Source organism: Mugil cephalus, chromosome 16 (assembly GCF_022458985.1).
Source record: "Mugil cephalus isolate CIBA_MC_2020 chromosome 16, CIBA_Mcephalus_1.1, whole genome shotgun sequence".
NCBI lineage: Eukaryota > Metazoa > Chordata > Actinopteri > Mugiliformes > Mugilidae > Mugil > Mugil cephalus.
In genome coordinates, this window is record NC_061785.1 from 2,311,993 (window position 1) to 2,334,794 (window position 22,802).

At 44.5% G+C, this 22,802-nt stretch overlaps 1 protein-coding gene across 1 annotated transcript; it reads right to left on the minus strand.

Moving 5' to 3' along the window:
- Positions 1-61: 61 nt before the first annotated feature.
- On the minus strand, positions 62-22,725 carry exoc7 (exocyst complex component 7). Its single transcript, XM_047609318.1, has 18 exons — positions 22,507-22,725; positions 22,298-22,363; positions 21,368-21,552; positions 21,170-21,275; positions 20,383-20,605; positions 19,886-20,053; positions 19,665-19,676; positions 17,650-17,742; positions 15,572-15,717; positions 14,578-14,730; positions 13,492-13,722; positions 10,926-10,986; positions 6,669-6,789; positions 5,482-5,577; positions 5,321-5,384; positions 3,828-3,869; positions 3,601-3,734; positions 62-754 (listed from the first exon to the last, which is right to left on the minus strand). The coding sequence occupies exons 1-18, from the start codon at positions 22,582-22,584 to the stop codon at positions 652-654; spliced, it is 2,082 nt and encodes a 693-aa protein (XP_047465274.1). The 5' UTR covers positions 22,585-22,725; the 3' UTR covers positions 62-651.
- Between the last annotated feature and the right edge of the window lie 77 nt (positions 22,726-22,802).

Below are 22,802 nucleotides of genomic sequence, written 5' to 3' on the forward strand. Positions count from 1 at the left end.
TTGTTTTTTTGGTTTATAAGATTTTTTTGTATGTTTGAAATGTTCAAAATAAATTCATCCATTCATTCATTCATCGTTTATTTAATATCCAACATTTTCATCGTTTAAGCCTGAACACAACGAAACTGACACATGTTCAGTTTCAGCCAATAATCTTTGATATTTACAGAAGATTTAATGTCATTATTTAACGGAGTAAAGGAAAATCAAAGGAGCAGAAAGGTTTTAATGTTACAAACCATTGATGGGAATAAACCACCAGCGTCTGGAGGTTTCAGTCCTCTCACCCTCTCACCCTCTCACCCTCTCACCCTCTCTGGTGAAGTAGCTCCTCGTAAACACAGAGACGAGCAGCTTCTCTATAGAAAACTCTTCAGGGCTCATTAGGACGATGCTGCAGCTCCCTGACGTCTCTTCACACATATTCATTAGAGCCAGAAGCGTAAACAAGTGAAATAATCTAGAGATGATCAGCTGTGTGTGTGTGTGTGTGTGTGTGTGTGTGTGTGTGTGTGTGTGTGTGTGTGTGTGTGTGTGTGTGTGTGTGTGTTAGTGTCTCCATTGTCCCTTTGAGCCACATAAATAGGACGTGTTCGAGTCTCCGTACGGACGACGGGTCACGCTGAGGAGGCTACACCTGCAGGAGGAGGCTCAGGCAGACGTGTCGAACAGCTTCTCAATCATCTCCTCCACCTCCTCCGGCCGATACTTGTGATACTTCTCAGGGTTCTTGGTGAAGGAGATGTTGGCGCATCTAGAGGCGACACAGGAAAGAAGAAACGGATTTGTTATGAGGACGAATCGACCGTAGAAAATCAACACGGACTAAACACGTCTCCTCCATAGACTGTATATAAATATGGACTAAACACGTCTCCTCCATAGACTGTATATAAATATGGACTAAACACGTCTCCTCCATAGACCGTATATAAATATGGACTAAACACGTCTCCTCCATAGACCGTATATAAATATGGACTAAACACGTCTCCTCCATAGACCGTATATAAATATGGACTAAACACGTCTCCTCCATAGACCGTATATAAATATGGACTAAACACGTCTCCTCCATAGACCGTATATAAATATGGACTAAACACGTCTCCTCCATAGACCGTATATAAATATGGACTAAACACGTCTCCTCCATAGACCGTATATAAATATGGACTAAACACGTCTCCTCCATAGACCGTATATAAATATGGACTAAACACCTCTCCTGCATAGACCGTATATAAATATGGACTAAACACGTCTCCTCCATAGACCGTATATAAATATGGACTAAACACATCTCCTCCATAGACTGTATATAAATATGGACTAAACACGTCTCCTCCATAGACTGTATATAAATATGGACTAAACACGTCTACATAGACCGTATATAAATATGGACTAAACACGTCACCTCTATAGACTGTATATAAATATGGACTAAACACGTCTCCTCCATAGACTGTATATAAATATGGACTAAACACGTCTCCTCCATAGACCGTATATAAATATGGACTAAACACGTCTCCTCCATAGACTGTATATAAATATGGACTAAACACGTCTCCTCCATAGACCGTATATAAATATGGACTAAACACGTCTCCTCCATAGACTGTATATAAATATGGACTAAACACGTCTCCTCCATAGACCGTATATAAATATGGACTAAACACGTCTCCTGCATAGACCGTATATAAATATGGACTAAACACATCTCCTCCATAGACCGTATATAAATATGGACTAAACACGTCTCCTCCATAGACTGTATATAAATATGGACTAAACAGTCCCCTCCATAGCCCGTATATAAATATGGACTAAACACGTCTCCTCCATAGACCGTATATAAATATGGACTAAACACGTCTCCTCCATAGACAGTATATAAATATGGACTAAACAGTCTCCTCCATAGACCGTATTAAATATGGACTAAACACCTCTCCTGCATAGACCGTATATAAATATGGACTAAACACGTCTCTCCATAGACCGTATATAAATATGGACTAAACACATCTCCTCCATAGACTGTATATAAATATGGACTAAACACGTCTCCTCCATAGACTGTATATAAATATGGACTAAACACGTCTACATAGACCGTATATAAATATGGACTAAACACGTCACCTCTATAGACTGTATATAAATATGGACTAAACACGTCTCCATAGACTGTATATAAATATGGACTAAACACGTCTCCTCCATAGACCGTATATAAATATGGACTAAACACGTCTCCTCATAGACTGTATATAAATATGGACTAAACACGTCTCCTCCATAGACCGTATATAAATATGGACTAAACACGTCTCCTCCATAGACTGTATATAAATATGGACTGAACACGTCTCCTCCATAGACCGTATTATAAATTGGACTAAACACGTCTCCTGCATAGACCGTATATAAATATGGACTAAACACATCCCCTCCATAGACTGTATATAAATATGGACTAAACACGTCTCCTCCATGGGACTGTATATAAATATGGACTAAACACGTCTCCTCCATAGACTGTATATAAATATGGACTAAACACGTCTCCTGCATAGACCGTATATAAATATGGACTAAACACGTCTCCTCCATAGACCGTATATAAATATGGACTAAACACGTCTCCATAGACCGTATATAAATATGGACTAAACCCGTCTACATAGACCGTATATAAATATGGACTAAACACGTCTACATAGACCGTATATAAATATGGACTAAACACGTCTCCTCCATAGACCGTATATAAATATGGACTAAACACGTCTCCTCCATAGACCGTATATAAATATGGACTAAACATGTCTCCTCCATAGACTGTATATAAATATGGACTAAACACGTCTCCTCCATAGACTGTATATAAATATGGACTAAACACATCTCCTCCATAGACTGTATATAAATATGGACTAAACACGTCTCCTCCATAGACCGTTTATAAATATGGACTAAACACGTCTACATATTACCAACCTAAAATGAAGGAATCCATCCCAGAAAAAAAAAAAATTGACGTGTATTTTAGTGTTTTAATTAGGCCCAAGTCCCGCCCACTAACGTGGAAGGGGTGGAGCTTATGACCTATACTGCAGCCTCCAGCCACCAGGGGGAGCTCTATGATCACAACTGATTGGATAACAAGCCGAGAATTTATCAAAACCAACCCACTGAGCTGCACCATCAAAGATAAATTTTTATTTTTATTTATGCCCATTTTTTTTAAACTATAGTTATCGATTTGATTTTAGTTTGAAGCCCAAATAATCAAATATTCAATAATTTAATATGAAAACGAATAGTCTGACATTCTCCCTTTGATGTAAACACACTTTAAATGAATTAACGAGTGCTCACAGTGTTTTATCAACAGTACTTTCAATGACTTCTCTCTGGCTGGAATAAATCCATTCTTTCCCAGTTCTGCTGCCAGTTTTATCGATAATGAACATGTTTGTACTTGCTAGATATCCCAGAATGCAACTGGCACCATGCTGCAGAATTACGACCCTGCGTCCTCCCATCTTTTCTTCAGAGTTTGTACTTTGTATCGCGGCGTCTGACCTGTGCAGGAAGGCTCTGTAGGCGTCGGACACCACCTTCCTCTGGGCCTGTCGGATGAAGTCTCGACGCTCTTTGTCTGGTATCGCCCAACCCTTCTGTATCTTACACAGCTCCTCCAAACCGTCGTTAAAGCCCTGAAACAGACAAGAGGTCAAAGAAAGAATCAAAACCATGTGGAAACTTCTATTTAATAATCAATTAAAAAACAAAACAAAAACAGGCCTCACCTTAAACTTGTCCTTGATGACTTGTCGCTCTTTATCTTTGAGCTGCAGGAAGATTTGATAAAGACAAAAGGCAACAAGTTTAAAATGGTGAAACACACTTATTTTCTTTGTTCGTATCTCAGGATATTTGGTTGAATTTTTTTAATCAGCTACTTCTCTAAAGCTTGAAATGACTGTGTAGTAGATTATATTTAATATTTAGCATCACTGAATAATCATGGAAAACTGTGGAATCATGATGCTGCCGCCGCCGTGCTCCAGCATTGACATGATGTTTTCATCTCAAACAGTTAAAACCTTGTTTTTAATCTTAGTCTAAAGAGTCTTTAACTTTTCCTCAAGACTTTGTTCTTACATGTTAATTATTCTGTATTTATTTTTGAGTTGAAGCTTATTTCTAAGACAAAAAAATATATAAAATCAGCCAAAACAGTTAAACATAAGATATATATAATACATATTCAAAAAGGAGTGAGAAGAACTCATAAACTCTTCTCTTTATCTTAATATGTCTGGACATGAAGCCTGATACTTTTTGTTTCATATGTTGAATTGAATAAAGATAATTTTCTAATTTCATATTCATATAATACACTTTTAGCGTCATCTTAGCTGAGCGCCCACTTCTAGGACGAGTAAAATAAACTAAACCTGCACAGCAGGATTATTATTAGTTGGTTCAATACTTTTACCACTTAATATGCTCTGTGTCAACAATCATTATCTGTGCAGTTTTGATACTTTTTGTAAATAAACTACAGGCCAAACGTTTGGAAACAGCTTTGAGTTTCTGTTCATGATGTCTTTTCTAAAAACCAGCATGAGTTCTGTGTATTCTGGGATTTATTTACTACGTGATCAGACTTTCCTCAGTTTAGGTGAACGTTAATGTTACCAGAATATTACTGAATAAATGTCAGCAAAAGAAAAGAAGAAGTGTTTAGTTTTAGGGTCGAGAAGATTTGGAAGAGTCACAACTTCAGTGTAAAAGTGAAAAAATTAAAAATTAAAAAATAAAATCACAGTTTGTAGTGTTGACTTTAGACAAATATCGCTCATACATGTCATGATGATGTTAAAACCAGAGGAGGTTAGAAAGGAAAGAAAAGAAAAACACTAATACCTGATAATTATAGTACAAATATCTTCTGATAAGTTTCTCTTTATATAATAATCATGTTTGTTTTGATGCAAAGTAAATCAATGAATCTATGATATTTCATGTTGCTTCCAAACGTTTGACCTGTAGTTTATGCCAATACTTTTTTTATTCTATTCTATTTTATCTATTATTTATCTCTAACACAGTCTTGTTATTTTACTGAATGCATTATAACTCTTCTTCTCTGTGTTCTCTATGTTTTTCTGCTCTGTCTGGTTGCTATTGGAAACGTGTCCGTCCACTTTTCTCCGGTGTTAAAAGTCTCACGGCCGCATTAAAACAGACACTTGATTGTGAAAGTGCAGGAGGCGGCGGATTCTCTGGACCTGACCTTGGTTCCCGGCTGGAACTGGGGCATGTTTCTGTCCGTCAGATGCTCCGTCACTTTCAACCAGCTGCAGGAGCAAAACAAACCCGTCAGAGACGTTTATATGTGTTTATATGTGTTTATATGTGTTTATATATGGCTTTTTAAATGTATTTTGTGCTCACCTGCGCTGGTACGTGTCGATCTGCTGCTCTATGAGCTCCCGGTACGAATCCTCGGCTTTCCTCTGCGTCACCGTGACCAACTGGATCAGCTCAGACCTGGACACGAAAACACCCAAAAGAGAAGGGTCAAAGGTTTAATGGGACAGAAAGTTAAAGGGTGAGAAGCACATATACGATTAAATGTCAGATTTTTTTTAAATGTTACATGAAACATCTTTAATATGAGTCTTAAATGTTAATGTGACGCATGGATTCAGGACATTTTATGGAAACTGAAGCGTTGCAGCAGCAAACAGGATAAAAACATTAAATAAGGACAAACATTTAAAATAAACACAATCCAGAGTTTACTTATGTCTGTACAACAGATTAATTCACCATAAAGAAACGAGTTTGTTCTAGGAAGACGACATAAAGTTTTCCAGTTTCACACCGTTGTTGGTGATAAATGAGGAAATGAAATGTTTTGTACTGTTTGTGTCTGTGTCTTGTTGTGTTGTTGTTGCTCCGTTCGTAACGTTGTGCAGTGTTTTGTATCGTCTTGGTCCATCGGGGACAGTTTGGACAGTTTATTACACATTGGTCTGTTTATGTTTTAGTCAGTGGTTGGTCAATGATTTTCATTTTAAAAATTTAAAAAATTAAAACTGAAATTCAAGACGTTTTTCTTCATCAGGGTCGAGACTGAATAAAACAAACCTTTAAAAAACTGTCGATTTTCTACCAGAAAGATGCAAAATATTCTTATATTCACCCAAATCATGTTGTATTTAGAAAAAAAATCTGCCAGTGGGTTCAGATTGTTTTGCTTGACAAAAATTCTTAAAACAAGCACTGAACAAATTATAAGATGTATTTCTGTGATACAAGGATTTTTTGCTTTCTTGGAATTTCTTTTTTGCAGTTTGTTTCTGCAGGTTCAGAAAGACAAATAACAAACTTTAATACAAAAATCTGATCAGATATGTGTGTTTACATTAAACATCGTCAGGGTCAAATAAATAAATAACAATTTAATTCAAATTAAAATCGTTTTTAACTGAATTTTTTTTCTTTTTTTTTTAACCCAGATACCAAATTTGTGCAGCTAGTTCCAAAATATGTCCCATCTCCCGTTATATCCGTATATATCCAGTTACATCCTCTTCAGTTTGTGTTGCTTTAAGGTGTGAATAAATAAATCTCACTTTTCCAGAGACTTGAGGATGTAGTTGTAGTTGTTGTGCAGGAAGATGGCGCTCAGAGCCAAGTCCTCGTACACTTTGGATTTACTGAGCAGGTTCAGCTGCAAGTTCCCCAAAACTTTACCTGGAAGAAGCAGGAGGTGGATTCATTTACAGGGAGAGACACAAACACAGAGGAGGGAGGAGAGAGGAGGGAGGAGGGAGGAGGGAGGAGGGAGGAGAGAGGAGGGAGGGAGAGAGGAGGAGGAGGGAGGGAGGAGGGAGGAGGAGACAGGAGAGAGGAGGAGAGAGGAGGGAGGAGGAGGAGAGAGGAGACGAGGGAGAGGAGGAGAGGAGGAGGAGGAGAGAGGAGGAGGAAGGAGAGGAGAGAGGAGGGAGGAGGAGGAGAGAGGGAGAGGAGGGAGGAGGAGAGGAGAGAGGAGAGGAAGGAGAGGAGGAGAGGAGGGAGAGAGGGAGGGAGGGAGAGAGAGGAGGAAGAGGAGAGAGGGAGAGGGAGGAGAGAGAGAGGAGAGAGGAGGAGGAGGGAGGAGAGAGGAGAGGAGAGGAGGGAGGGAGGAGGGAGGAGGGGAGAGAGGGGAGGAGGGAGAGAGGAGAGGGAGGAGAGGAGGAGGTGGAGGAGGGGGAGGAGAGAGAGGGAGGGAGGAGAGGAGAGAGGAGAGAGGGGAGGAGGAGAGGGAGGAGAGAGAGGAGGGAGAGGAGAGGAGGAGGAGAGGGAGAGAGAGAGGAGGAGGAGAGAGGAGAGAGGAGAGAGGAGAGAGGAGGGAGGAGGAGAGAGGAGAGAGGAGAGAGGAGGAGAGAGGAGGGAGGAGGAGAGAGGAGGAGGGAGGGAGAGGAGGGAGGAGAGGAGAGGAGAGGAGAGGAGAGGAGAGGAGAGGAGAGAGGAGGAGGAGAAGGAGGGAGAGGAGAGGAGTGAGGAGAGAGGAGGGAGAGGAGAGAGAGAGAGAGGAGTGAGAGAGGAGAGAGGGAGAGGAAGGAGAGGAGGAGAGAGAGAGAGGAGAGGAGAGGAGGAGTGAGGAGGAGAGAGAGAGGGAGGAGAGAGGAGGAGATGGAGAGAGGAGGAGGAGGAGGAGAGGGAGGAGGGGGAGGAAGAGCGGAGGAGGAGAGAGAGGGAGAGAGGAGGGAGAGAGGAGGGAGGAGGAGAGGGAGAGGAGGGAGAGAGGAGAGAGAGGAGAGGAGAGAGAGGAGAGGAGAGGAGGAGGAGGAGAGGAGGGAGAGAGAGGAGGGGAGAGAGGAGGGGAGGAGAAGGAGAGGAGAGGGAGGAGAGGGAGGGGGAGGAGAGGGAGGAGGAGGAGGAGGAGAGGAGGAGAGAGGAGGGGGAGGGAGAGAGAGAGAGGAGAGGAGAGAGAGGAGGGAGGACAGAGGAGGGAGGAGTGAGGAGGAGAGGAGACAGGAGAGAGGAGAGAGGAGGGAGGAGGGAAGACAGAGGAGAGGAGACAGGAGAGAGGAGAGAGGAGAGAGGAGGGAAGACAGAGGAGAGGAGACAGGAGAGAGGAGGGAGGAGAGAGGAGGGAGGAGAGGAGAGAGGAGGGAGGAGAGAGGAGACAGGAGACAGGAGAGAGGAGAGAGGAGAGAGAGGAGAGAGGAGAGAGGAGGGAGGAGGGAGGAGGGAGGAGGAGGGAGGAGGAGAGGAGAGGAGAGGAGAGGAGAGGAGAGAGGAGAGAGGAGAGGAGAGGAGGGAGGAGAGAGGAGAGGAGAGAAGAGAGAGGAGAGGAGAGGAGAGGGAAGGAGAGGAGAAAGAGGAGGAGGAGAGAGGAGGAGAGGAGGGAGGGAGAGGAGGGAGGAGGAGAGAGGAGAGAGGAGAGGAGGAGAGAGGAGAGGAGGGAGGAGGAGGAGAGAGGAGGAGAGGAGGAGGAGGAGAGGAGAGAGGAGGGAGGAGGAGGGAGGAGGAGAGGAGGAAGGAGGAGGAGAGAGGAGGGGAGGAGAGGGAGGGAGGAGGAGGAGGAGGAGGGAGGAGGAGAGGAGAGGAGGGAGGAGGAGAGAGGAGGAGAGGAGAGGAGAGGGAGAGAGGAGAGGAGGAGAGAGGAGAGGAGGGAGGAGGAGGAGGGAGGGAGAGAGGGAGGAGAGGAGGAGAGGAGGAGGAAGGGAGAGAGGAGAGAGGGAGGAGAGAGAGGACAGGAGACGAGGAGACAGAGAGAGAGGAGAGGGGGGAGGAGAGGAAGGAGGAGGGGAGGAGGAGAGAGGAGAGGAGGTAGAGAGAGAGAGGAGGAGAGGAGAGAGTGGAGGGAGGAAGAGGAGAGAGGAGAGGAGGAGAGAGGAGAGGAGAGAGGAGAGGAGGAAGAGGAGGAGGAGAGGAGAGGGAGGGAGGAGAGAGGAGAGGGAGGAAGGAGAGAGGAAAGGGAGAGGGAGAGGGAGGAGGAGAGAGACAGGAGGAGAGGAGACAGGAGAGAGAGGGAGAGGAGGAGGGAAGAGAGAGGAGAGAGGAGGAGGAGGAGGAGGAGAGAGGAGAGGGAGGGGGGAGAGAGGAGAGAGGAGGGAGGAGAGGAGGGAGAGGGAGGGAAGGAGAGGAGGAGAGGGAGGGAGGAGACAGGAGGAGGAGAGGAGGAGGAGGAGGGAAGACAGGAGAGAGGAGAGGAGAGAGGAGAGAGGAGGAGGGAGGAGAGGAGAAGGAGAGAGGAGGGAGGGAGAGGAGGGAGGAGGAGAGAGGAGGGAGGAGGAGGAGAGGAGAGGAGGAGGAGAGAGGAGGAGGAGGAGAGGGAGGAGAGGCGGAGGGAGGAGAGGAGGGAGGAGGAGGAGGGAGGAGGGAGGAGGAGGGAGGAGGGGAGGAGGAGGAGACAGGAGAGGAGGGAGGAGGGAGGAGGGAGGAGGGAGAGGAGAGAGAGGGAGGGAGGAGGGAGGAGGGAGGGAGGAGGATGAGGAGGAGAGAGGGGAGGAGGGAGGAGAGGAGGAGAAGGAGAGGGAGGAGAGGGAGGAGGAGGAGGAGGAGGGAGAGGGAGAGGAGAGGAGAGAGGAGACAGGAGAGGAGGGAGAGGAGAGGAGGAGGAGAGGAGGAGAGGAGAGAGGAGAGAGGAGGAGGAGGAGGGAGGAGGAGAGGAGGAGGGAGGAGAGAGGAGAGAGGGAGGGAGGAGGGAGGAGGGAGGAGGGAGGAGAGAGGAGGAGAGGAGGAGAGAGGAGGGAGGAGAGAGGAGGGAGGAGAGGAGAGAGGAGAGAGGAGGGAGGAGAGAGGAGAGAGGAGAGAGGAGAGAGGAGAGAGGAGGGAGGAGGGAGGAGAGAGGAAGGAGGAGGGAGGAGGGAGGAGGGAGGAGAGGAGACAGGAGAGAGGAGGGAGGAGAGAGGAGAGAGGAGAGAGAGGAGACAGGAGGGAGGAGGAGACAGGAGACAGGAGAGAGGAGAGGAGACAGGAGAGAGGAGGGAGGAGAGAGGAGAGAGGAGGGAGGAGAGAGGAGGGAGGAGAGAGGAGGGAGGAGGGAGGACACAGGAGGAGAGGAGGGAGGAGGAGAGGAGAGAGGAGAGGAGACAGGAGAGAGGAGGGAGGAGAGAGGAGGGAGGAGAGAGGAGACAGGAGGGAGGAGAGAGGAGGGAGGAGAGGAGAGGAGAGAGGAGGGAGGAGGGAGGAGGGAGGAGGGAGGAGACAGGAGAGAGGAGGGAGGAGAGAGGAGACAGGAGAGGAGGGAGGAGGGAGGAGAGAGGAGAGAGGAGAGAGGAGAGAGGAGGGAGGAGAGAGGAGGGAGGAGGGAGGAGAGAGGAGGGAGGAGGGAGGAGGGAGGAGGGAGGAGGGAGGAGAGGAGACAGGAGAGAGGAGGGAGGAGAGAGGAGAGAGGAGAGAGAGGAGACAGGAGGGAGGAGGAGACAGGAGACAGGAGAGAGGAGAGGAGACAGGAGAGAGGAGGGAGGAGAGAGGAGAGAGGAGGGAGGAGAGAGGAGGGAGGAGAGAGGAGGGAGGAGGGAGGACACAGGAGGGAGGAGAGAGGAGGGAGGAGAGGAGAGGAGAGAGGAGGGAGGAGGGAGGAGGGAGGAGAGGAGAGGAGAGAGGAGGGAGGAGAGGAGGGAGGAGGAGAGGAGAGAGGAGAGGAGACAGGAGAGAGGAGGGAGGAGAGAGGAGAGTGGAGGGAGGAGAGGAGAGAGGAGAGGAGAGAGGAGGGAGGAGGGAGGAGACAGGAGAGAGGAGGGAGGAGAGAGGAGAGAGGAGAGAGGAGAGAAGAGAGGAGGAGAGAAGAGAGGAGGGAGGAGAGAAGAGAGGAGGGAGGAGAGAAGAGAGGAGGAGAGAAGAGAGGAGACAGGAGAGGAGGGAGGAGGGAGGAGGGAGGAGAGGAGCTGTCTCACATATGTAGGTGCTGAGGAGGCGCTTGTTGAAGTCGGACGTGTAGCTACTCGCTGAACTCGTCTCTGGAAGAAACACAGAAGGCGTCAGCGACGTTTACGAGGCTTTTACCTCCAGACAAACACATACACTCGTCTCCTCTCACTCTGAATCACTGCAGCACAGTCACATGTTTACACCAGGGGCCTGAACATGGGCGGGTTCTTACCTCGGGGGTCTAAAGGAATATTGTAAGTGTCCCCCAGCACTAAAAGGGCCGAGGCAAGCGAGAAGACAAAGACAAAGAGAAAGAGGCACAAGTGCAAAAAAAGGTTAGAAGAGATTTGTTAGTGCAGAGTAAGCAAACAGTCATGGGCCAGGCAGCGAGGAGGAGGAGGAGGAGGAGGAGGAGGAGGAGGAGGAGGAAGAGGAGGAGGAAGAGGAGGAGGAGGAGGAGGAGGAAGAGGAGGAGGAGGAGGAGGAGGAGGAGGAGGAGGAGGAGGAGCAGAGCAGTGTGACTGGGTCTGGACTCATGCTGAGAACTAATCTGAAGCTGCTAATAAAGAGGAAGGACAGAAACACGTCAGAGGAAACCGGAGGAAACGTTAAACTACAGGAGAACACGAAGGTCTGGATGATGTGGGCTCAGAAATCAGCCGAGAGATATTTATAAATATACATCATTCAATATTAAACTATTCTAATAACACACAGGGTCAAAGATTATTTGTTAAATGTCATAACGTGCCATAAACATTAATATATCTGTGTGGGCGGGGCCTGTGCACAGGAGGCTTTGATTGACAGGTCTAATGTGGTGCTGAACTTAAATATGTTGGATTTATGGTGGAAAATTTTAAAAAGTATGTATAAAAAATGCCTAATCAACCAATGTTTGCACGTATGATGGAATTTCCTCAAATGAAATATCTTGAGATCTTGAGAAAACAGAGGAAATTAACTCATAATCAGGAGAAAATGGAAAAAAAAATAAAAAATATGTGAATAAATTTCATTTTTCAAGTTTGAACACGTCCTATTAACGTCTCAGTTTTTCAGGTGACTTAGAACCACATGGTTCAGCTTTGGTACATTCAAAATAACAGAACGTGGTTTTATTTATTTTGTTGCTCTTCTCCTTTTTTTTTTTTTTTTTTTGTTTTTACGTATTTACACTTTAGATTGTGTTTGCTTTCCACAGCATCACAGCTACTTTCACCACGTCCTCTGGTTTATGTTTACGGCAACGTAGAAAAATTAGAATGATTTGAAAAGAGGTGAGAGAAAAAATAATTTCACAATCCTGAACTACTTTAGTTTGAACTTCAACAAAGGTGAAAGAAAACAACAACGTTTCATTGAATGTGTCACATGACGCCTGAAGGAGAAGGTGAACATGAAGCTTCCATGTTTCATTTCCTTGATTTGTCCAGATATTTTTTTTATCTCAGAAATGTGATACTTTACTTTAATGTAAATAATGTTTTAATATATTATCCAGACGAAACCGAGGAGCTTTGTTTTATTTAAGGTTTTATTTCTGCTTTTTGTGACTGAACTGAAAAACATTTCAATAAAAACATTATGGGAGAAAAGCTCAGAGGCAGAACTAGCATGACAGCAGGACGCTACGCTACAGGGCGCTAACTGCCTCGTGTTGTCGTGTCGTGTCGTGTCGTTGTGTTGTGTTGCGTTGTTGTGTCGTGTCGTGTCGTGTCGTGTCGTGTCGTTGTGTTGTGTTGTGTTGTGTTGTCGTTGTCGTTGTGTTGTGTTGTGTTGTGTTGTGTTGTGTTGTCGTTGTGTCGTGTCGTGGTGTTGTGTCGTGGTGTTGTGTTGTGTTATTGTGTTGTGTTGTGTTGTGTTGTTGTGTCGTTGTGTTGTGTTGTGTTGTTGTGTTGTGTTGTTGTGTTGTGTTGTTGTGTTGGTCCTTGTGTGTGCCGTGCTCGTTGTGAAGTTCCAGCAGCTGTGCGGAAGGTGGCTGGGGATGGGCAGCACAGGTGGAGGTGAGCATCCGATTCAACAACTCCGTTCCCATGGAAACCGCCTGGATCCACAGTTCTCCTACCTACACATCCATCCATCCATCCATCCATCCATCCATCCATCCATCCATCCATCCATCCATTATCATCCATCCATCCATCCATCCATCCATCCATCATCCATCCATCCATCCATTCATCCATCCATCCATCCTACCTATCATCCATCCATCCTATCTATCATCCATCCATCCTGCACATCCATCCATCCATCCATCCTACCTATCATCCATCCATCCATCATCCATCCATCATCCCTCCATCCATCCATCCATCCATCCATCCATCATCACTATCATCATCCATCCATCCATCATCATCCATCCATCCATCCATCCATCCATCCATCCATCATCCATCATCATCCATCCATCCATCCATCCATTCATCCATCCATTCATCCATCCATCCATCCATCCATCCATCTTCATCCTTCATCCATCCATCCATCTTCATCCATCCATCCATCGATCATCTCTATGTCATCGCTGTTCCATCCTCATCCATCAGTCATCTATCATGGATCTTACTGTGGTGAGTCGTGGACTGATTTTGGGATTATTTTATCTGGATATTCTGATGTCAGCAAGAGATGAGGTGGGATTATAATGACTGAGTGATAATGTATCTGAGTTGATGAGTGGGGTGGGGTGGGGGGGGGGGGGGGGGGGGCTCGTGCCTTGATGCTGTCGGCGAACTCCTCCAGAGCTTTGGCTCCAATCGTCTCCATGGAGGTGATGAGTGTGGGCAGCTTGTTCTTGGTGCTCGCTGCTGTTCCCTGGAGACAGAATCAAATAAATTAAATAAATTAAATAAATAAATAAATAAATGAATGAATAAATGTGTCAGTCTGTGAACACCATCATTATCTGATCCCATCCATCTCTGACGCTTTGTTATCTCACATGACTGTAGCCAGGGAAGTATAGTAAAGTCTGGGCTGAGTTATAGTCCTTTATTCTCAGGCATCAGGTCTTAGTTTATATCTGAAACTCATTTAAATAAAGGCAACTGGACTAGAAGAGTTTAGAGAAGACGTTTCATCTGAGGAGCTTCTACACATCTAAGATAAGTTTATGTAGGAAACTAGATGGATGGATTTAAACTTCCCTCTGGTCTCTAGGAACTGAAGAAGCTGCTCAGATGAAACTCGACCAGCTGCTTTTTATTTAAACTTGTTCCCTTTAGCTCTCGTCACCTGTTTGGAGTCTCTTTTGTTTCAGTGGAACCTTTCCATTTACATAGAAATCCATTTCCCCTTTATTTGTTCTCATTTGCTCACAGCAGGACGTCGATAACCTCCTTCACCTTCCTTTCATCTGCCTGTATGAATGTTCTGGGTCGACTAACCTTCCCAGACCAACTCTCTGTGTCTATAAACTCACCACGTACGAGTATACAGTATAAACGCTCCACTACAGCAAATAAATAAGGACTTTTACTCATTTAACTAACTCGGTGTCAGTGTCAGACCTGCAGAGTATTTAACTAACTCGGTTTCAGACCTGCAGAGTATTTAACTAACTCGGTGTCAGACCTGCAGAGTATTTAACTAACTCGGTGTCAGACCTGCAGAGTATTTAACTAACTCGGTGTCAGACCTGCAGAGTATTTAACTAACTCGGTGTCAGACCTGCAGCGTGGAGTCGAACTCGGACTTGTTCATCTTCAGGTGTCTGAGGATGGGGAAGATGGTGAGGACGGCCGAGTAGTCGTGGCGCATTATGGCCCGACGAGCTGCAGACACGATGTTGTCTCCCTCCAGCATCAGGTTGTCCAGCGCCTCCTGTGGACAAAAGGACACAATGACAGTCACTATTCTCTGCCAGTTCATTAGGTACAACAAAGAGCCTTTTGTACCAGGTCTGTGGTGTGTTTAATAATTAAGGATTTTATCAGGAGGCGTAGCTATAGAGCAAAACATGGTTTCATTTGTTGCCAGGAAGTATTATTATTATTATTCATAATAATAATAACAATCATAATAATAATAAATGTTGTTATCCTTTTAACTGGTCTGATAAAAAAAATAAATAGAAAAAAATTAAAAACTGTTTAATATTTTTAAAATGAATTTATACATTCATTTTTCCTGCTTTCGTTCTGTTTGCAATAACAAAAATGATAAAAATAAAAATAAAACATAAAGGAAGATTTAGTGCAGGACTGTCACTTTTTTTTATCATTTTTTTATTTGATTAATTAATTTACTTTACTAATAAAAATTTAAAACAAATATAAAATAAAATAAAGGAGGATTTAGTGCAGGACTGTCACTTTTTTGTCATTTTTTTTATTTGATTAATTAATTTATTTTTTCTTCTTTTTTTCTCTGTTTTCAATAAAAATTTAAAACAAATATTAAATAAAATAAAGGAGGATTTAGTGCAGGGCTGTTGCATCAGATTATTTAATTAATTACTTAACTAATCAATGTTTTATTTCAATGTTTTCAATAAAAATTAAAAAAGTGAATAAATAAAATAATAAAGGAGGATGTTGTGCAGGACTGTTACCTCGTGCATTCACTTTCACTAGTGTACCTAATAAACTGGCAAGTTTACATTTCCTGTTAAATGTTTGCACCGTTTCCTGAGTTTCTGAGGGAGGAGTGTGAGGGTTTCGACCTGGATGAGGGAGTCGAAGGTTTTCTTCTGGTGGTGCTCGGGGATGATCTCGGTCAGCAGGGCGTACTCGCTCTGAGCCAGCTTCACGAAGGCACTGATGCAGTGGATGTAGGAGTCGATCTCGATGTCCAGCACGTCGTCCTTTCCTGGGAGGTACACGAGCAGAGGTCCAGTCAGGAGGTGAACACACACACATATATATATGTATATATATATATATATATATAAATAAATAAATCTAAATCCAGACTAAAGCATGTGTTCTGGCTGCACGCTGCTCTTCATCTTCACATTAAAAACACTTGATTCGTTTTAATCCCGCTTGTCTTCCCCAGGTGTTGCCCTCACTCACCTGTGGCGGCCCCGTGCTTCTCGGCCGGGCCGTCTTTGACCCGCAGGTCGTGATCGTGACCTGGTGGGTGGGGCGGCAGCGGGACACGGGACAAGTCAAACCTTCGGCGGTTATGACTCGTCCTGACAAACCTGAACCTGGAACAGCTGAACCGACCACCACCAAGCACCAGCAGGGGGGGGGGGCAGAAGCAGGGGGGACACCCACTGAAGGGAAGAGCCCGAGGAGGGGGGGGGGGGGGGGCGTTTGTTGTGCATCGACTGATGTCTGAATCAGTCAATGTGTTAAAACTACATTTAAGAAAAACGCCACAACAGCTTTTGACTGAGAACCTGCCTGGTCAACTTTAACGTTCCTACATTTCCCAGAATAACTTCCTCCGTGTCGCATCAACAACAGTGTTAAAGGTTTAATTTGAAGCATGTTTTACACTTCTGTGAATGGAAATACTAAAACCTAAACTATAAAAAACTTTTTATTTTCCAAATCTCAAAACTTTCAGACAGAATTTTAAAAGTTTTGTTGTACAGATGCTGCAGCTGTTGTTTTATTACTTCTACTGTAGCTTATAAGAGCTGAAGGCTCCCGAGCTAAAGCTAATTTAATCTGCAGCAGCAGACATCCAAACACCAGGGGGCGCTAAAGAAAGACGCTAAAGTTTTGAAGCTCGGTGTGACGTCTTTGGTCGTCTCCATCTTTGACTCCAACTATCTGCCAGCTAATTAAATACAACGGAGCATGAGTGGGTTTTAGAAAACTAAGGTTTTGGGGGATTATCTCACCTTTGTAGCCACCTCTAGTGGACATTAGAGGAATTGCAGTGTTTGGTACTTTACCACTAGCTTTGGTTAAACCATCATTCAGACGTTTTTCACCCTTTTCATCATTTTTATCTTCATTGAAAAGCCAGATAGATCAAGTTTATTTGTTGTTTTTTTTTTAGATTTCGGCCTCTGATTTGAAGAACATGATTATGTCTGTGCAAATAAAAAACTTTCTGTTATTAGGTGCAAATCAAAACAACAAGCTGAAACAAGGACAACTGAACTAGAGTTTCTTGAAGGTTTCAAGCAAGTTATAATTTCTAAAAGATTGATGGAGATGTCGACCACCTGACGCTCACCTGACTAGAGTCTGTTAATAACCTGATCAGTACGTTTACATATTGGCTTAATCCGACTTTAAATGAATAACTTCAGTGCATGTAAACTCGTTAGTCCGACTAAAACCAGAGTTCTCCTCATCTGATTAACATCCAGATAAAGAGATTGAAAATCAGTTTTCATGTATACGCCTTAATCAGACTTTAACTGGACAACGTGTCTGTACATGCTCGGTGTCCTGGTATATGTCGTCCTTTACTCCTCTTAAAAACCATCTGGTTTCTCTGGCAAATGTTTGGGCTTGTTGTCCTTGATGGCAGGATTCCTACGACCACAGGTGAGCGTCTGGTTGTTAACAGACACTTAAATATGTTCCTAATAAAACTTAAAACTGAAGGCTTGGATGAAACACCTTCAGGAAACTCTACAAGGCCACTTGTCTTTGGTTCAGCTTGTCCTTTAATTTATGAAAGAACCCCATTTTACCAGTCTTTAATTTTCCATTTTGGATCTAATCCGAGGTCTGCAGAGACTAAAAAGCTGTTGTGACCGAGGGGCTTCCTGTGAGACATGGTTAGAAAAGTCAGAAATTGAGACGGCGAAGACAAGACCAAGGTGTTTACCTTCCAAAGGAGTGAGGTTAGAGCCCCCCTTTTTCCCATCCAGCCCATGCTGTGAGTACTGTTTCAGAAGGTTCTGAGCCTTGCGAATGGTCCCTGGTCCCAGAAAGACAGAGACAGAGTCCAGAAGAAGAAGAAGAAGAAGAAGAAGGAGGAGGGCAGCAAGGTCCAAACAGCCAGGAAACAAGAGAAGAAGAAGAAGAAGAAGAAGAAGAAGAAGAAGAAGAAGAAGAAAAGGGAGATCTAGGAAGTGAGTGATGAACCCCAGACACCACATCCCTCCACCTCCACCACCGAGGCAGCCAGACACTATCACCACACAACAAGACAACAGGACGACTACAGAGCTACTGAGGTGTCGGGGTCATGTAAGAGAACAGACAGGTTAGGTCAAGCATCACAGTCAACACAGTCAACACATCATCACTGCTAATAAAACACATCTACGCAACGGATTCAAACACACAACGTGGTGGCTGGTTAGTGAGCGGGGCGGCGTGGAGCACATGGACGGCAGCATTCGGCTTTTGTTCTTGGTCTTTAGACGAGTTAGCAAACACACAACATCCACTCCTATTTTTGTTGTAGCTCTGCTTTGGTCTCCACCAGCGCATACGCCTCAGACAGATGGATTTGGGCTTCAGACCAGCTTTTATGTTACAGAGGATCGGACAAATAAAGAATCTGGATGGATGATGGAGTCATCATGGAGTTTGTATTAAGCTCTGGGTTGTCCCATCATCGGATCAGACACAGTGTACTCATATTGTCCAGGACGGTAACAATCAAGTTTGTTGCTCATATCCTTTCACTTTTTGTCCATTTTTTTCTGCTTATGGCATCAACTTTGAGGACGAAATGTTGAACTGGAGGCCTGATACGTCCCACCTCCTGACAGGGGGTCTAAGGCGCCGTCTATAATACGATGCAGGACGACTAGAACATCAATAAAAAATGGTGTTTCCTGATGTTAAGACTTTAAAGTCTTCTGTTGGTCACATGAGCAGGGACGCTGCAAGTGGACCGGCAAACTGGGCAATTGCTTAGGGCCCTGAGGTGGAGGGGGGCCCCCAGAGACAGCTGATATTAGTCCATATCAATTAACTGGCCCGGGGCCCCCAGATGTCTTGATACAGCCCTGCACATGAACTGAGATTTATCGTGGAATCAAAAGCTGCCTTACGTCTTTCTGATCTTATTCTGAAGCCAAATAAGGGCCGTAAATTAGCCCTAAATTAGCCTAGCATCGCTTGAACTTCAATCCAATTTAATGCACAACGAAACAAACACCTTCCGTCTCTTTCCTCTGGTCTCGTTTCCCACCAGCGAGTCGGTGTCGATCCTGTTACTTCAGATTCAGCTGTAAACGATGCCAGTAAACCAGAGCAGGTTTATTTTCTGGTGATCAGCTGTTAATTAGCTGCAGACTCTTCGGTTAAAAACCAGCACAACAGCTAATCCACACAAACACAGAACAGCCTTTAGTTTCACGGTGGCAGCAAACGTTTCCTCTATGGAATCATTTCCATAACTTTAAATGATGACGAGAACCAGGCTAATTCAGTCGCACAGAGTTATTTTTCTGTCTCGTATTCCCAACAGCCTCGTTAGCCGCTCATTAGCTCGCCAACTATGAGCCTTGGTTGCTTCTAGATTCACCAATCGAACGGCCAAATTTTTTTATAGACGTCTTCCAAAGTTGTAAATTTAAAAGTTGAATTTGAAGGCAACAAAAAAACTCCACTATGATGAATTAATGACCCAATAATCACCTGAGGATGTTCAGATTAACCTCTGCATAGTTACTGGACATAACAAGTTAATTACATAAAATTAGACGACATTTTAGTGTAGTCACACTGAGATGAGCTTCTTATTTTTAATGAGCTCCACCTTTTCTTTGCTGCACACAACCACCGTGAGACTAAAGGCCTTCGTCTACATCAAATACGCCGCCGCTGACGGTTCCAAAGAACGTCCGACGGACAGAAGCAAGCACAGTGAAGCTTTCTGTTTACCTGGGATGTAGACTGTCATCACAACACAGGGATTATGAAAGAGGAAAGGATGAAGGGGGTTGGTTAGAGCAGACTGTAAAATCTCATCACAGAGAGAATCATGGAGGACACGGAATAATGTGGCTGGATGGCAACGTGGGAACTGGGACTGTACGCGGAGCGTGGTTGTTTGATTAGAAGGGGCAGAGGTTACGGACTGAAGTGATGAGGAGAGAGCTGACCTGGCCTCTTGGGAGCTTTTTTGGTGGGCGTGTCCTTGCGTTTGGTTTGGACGGCGGGCGAGTAGAGGACGCCAGAGGACGCGCTGTTCTTGCGGAAATGATCCTTCAGGCCTTTGATGGAGCGATCGAGCTGGTTGGACCTGATCTGGTAGTAGACGTTCATGAAATCTGAGAGAGGAGGGAAGAGAAAGAGGAGGAGGAGGAGGAGGAGACCATTTGATGTGTTCGTCTGTTCTCAAGTCTTTTCCAACACCATCTGTGACTCTCACATCCAAGATAATCTGTTGCTGCTGAATCAAATGCAAAAATTCTTCCTAAACTAACTCTCAGCTGCAGTTTCTTACTAACAAGAACTATTTTCTTCTGCATATTTATTGTAGAACACCTGGCATCATTTGAGGAAAAGCATGATCTGATATAGTAATTATATATATTAAAAGTCATGCATCAAATTTGGATTTTTGGTGCACAAAAAGGAAAAAGCACGGAGGTGGTACCCTGGTTGCGTCCGTACTCCACCAGCCAGCCGGCGATGCAGATGATGTCCTGCAGCACGGCCTCGGGGAGGTGCTCCAGCACCACCTCCTCCTGGACCTCCAGCTCCTCGTCCACGCTGATGGCGTCCAGGATGAGGATGGGGGGGACGGGTTTGCTGTAGCGGGTCAGGAGGCTGCGGAACTCGGCCTCCAGCAGCTCCTTCCCCTTCTCGAAGCGAGCTTTCTGCAGAGAGAGAGGGGATCGGCTACCGTCAGGGATCAGTCCGTCAAAAGTTCTACAGTTTATATCAAAGCTGACAATAAAAAGACAACGAATATGTGACAACAATGACGTCCTCCACCTGTCTTCCTCATACATTACAGAAAAAAGCCCTGTGTGAATATCAGAACTTGCACCACTAACAACAGCCTCAATCAATTTCACTATATTTTGCTCTTCATCTTCCAAACTCTTTCTTATTTTATTACATAATATTTTTCTGTTGATGTTGGAGCATTAGGACAGATTAAAATCTCTAATACACGTCTTTTTCCCTTTGGTTGATTTTTCCAAAACCAGAATGCAGAGTGAGTAAATCTGAAAACGTTATTAAGATGTTGCATGTAAAAGAGGAACGCGGTCACATTACTGTAATAAACACATTATTTATGTTGTTCTCTTGAACTGAAGCAGGAAGAAGAAGGACAAGAAAGACTACAAAGCTTTTACAAAGTGAAAACCTGTAAAGCTGAGGTCGGTTTAACATGATGCAGGGAGTAGTTTAACAAAGAGAGGACGATACTGTACCACTGTGTTGAGTTCAGGGCTGTCCGGGTTGTTGTCCTGAAAGTACTCCACAGCTTTCTGAATCTTTGCAATGCAAGCAAGATATTCATCCAGTCTCCCCGTCGGCCTGAGACAAGAATCACAAGTCACAGGTTTACGATTCATTAAAGTGCAGTTGCTCTGAAGTCGTGGCGAGATCAGACGGAGGCTCGGCCTCACCCCTCTCTGATGATCCTGTCCGTGTCTTTGGCCACGTGGTAGTAGCTGATGACGTGGTCCATGCAGGACAGGGTCTTGTCCACGTTCTCCTGCAGCCGCTGCAGGTTCTCCGTCTGTTTGTGGACCGGGATGATGGAGTTCTCCAGCTGCATGAGGCGACTCTCGAACGACGACAGGATGGAGACCTTCCAGGACGAGAACGGTTTGATAGATCCTCAGGTACTCGGCGTTTCTGCTTCTCTTTACATGTTCCCCGTTTACAACACTCCCATCAGGACAAAAACCACACATCATCTCAGGCCATCCTTCTCCTGAACAAACACTACAATACCCATAACCCCCCATTCCCCACGTTACTGCATCACATGTATATTTCCAGTTCTTTATCTTTCTAAATTGTATAAATATATTTTTTTCTTTCTAAGTTAACTTTTATTTAATGTTCTGTGGAGCTGATACACTGTGTAAAATTACTGTGTACACTGTACATTTGGCCAATAAAGAGAGTCTTAATACGAAGATTAGATCTAAATCAGTTATATGTTAACTTAAATTGCATTTTTATTTATGTATACCTGTGAAATCCCTGGGAATCTTTAATGTGATAGATAACGTTACTTTAAAACGCTGCACACAGTTTGCAATTTGTTCCCACAGTTTATGCAAACAAATCAAACATATAGAAGTTAAACTAGTCAAAGCTGGACTTCCTCACAGTGGAGTCACTATTCAGGCCAGTTTCACATTAAACTTTTAATTTATCAAAAGAAAACATTAAATATTAGCCAGTTAATCCCATCCAACCCACACAGAACTGGTCTGGATTAAGCTGTAGCTCTCCAAACCTAGACCTAGACTAGCTGAACTCTTCTAAATCTGTGTTTTAATGAAAGTGTAATATATATTTTTAATGTGTTTTGTTTATCGCACCATGCCCTTGGTCAGCTGATCGCTCTTCTCCAGGTTTTCCCGGATGAATGACAGCGTCTCTTGCTCCTGTAATAACAACAGCAACAGGGAGGGAAGCAACGTTTACATTTTAATTTAATCAAATAGCATTTAAAATGCGTATATGAAACTAAACGGGTGTGTTTAAAGACTAGTGAAGCTTCCTTCCTTCCTCTCCAGCCGTGACTGACCTGCTTCAGTTTCTCCTCTATCTCCCGCTTCCTGGCGGACGCGTCCTCGGTAGGAATCATCCTGGAGTTAATTCCCATCAAAAGACGCTCTCCCGCGGAATAAATAAGATTAATTTACTCGTTTAGATCATAAAAAAACGGATTTACACCCTCCAGAAGCTAATGTTGTGGACAGCTAATAGCAGAGATGTTAAGCTAGCTTGAGTAGCCGTTAGAAGGCAGGTGTTTCCGTTTACGATTTCAAAGTAAAATAAACCGGCAAATTATTACCAACTATTACTAAAATATTTATACTT

Bases quoted from the DNA above. Each gene is read 5' to 3' on its own strand.
- exoc7 (XM_047609318.1), bottom strand. From the start codon at position 22,584: ATGGGAATTAACTCCAGGATGATTCCTACCGAGGACGCGTCCGCCAGG. The intron at 10,987-13,491 runs GTCCACGACTCA...TTTCTTCCAGAG, and splicing joins ATAAAATAATCCCAAAATCA to ACGAGTTCAGCGAGTAGCTA. The intron at 3,870-5,320 runs GTCAGGTCCAGA...ATCTTCCTGCAG, and splicing joins AGTTCCAGCCGGGAACCAAG to CTCAAAGATAAAGAGCGACA.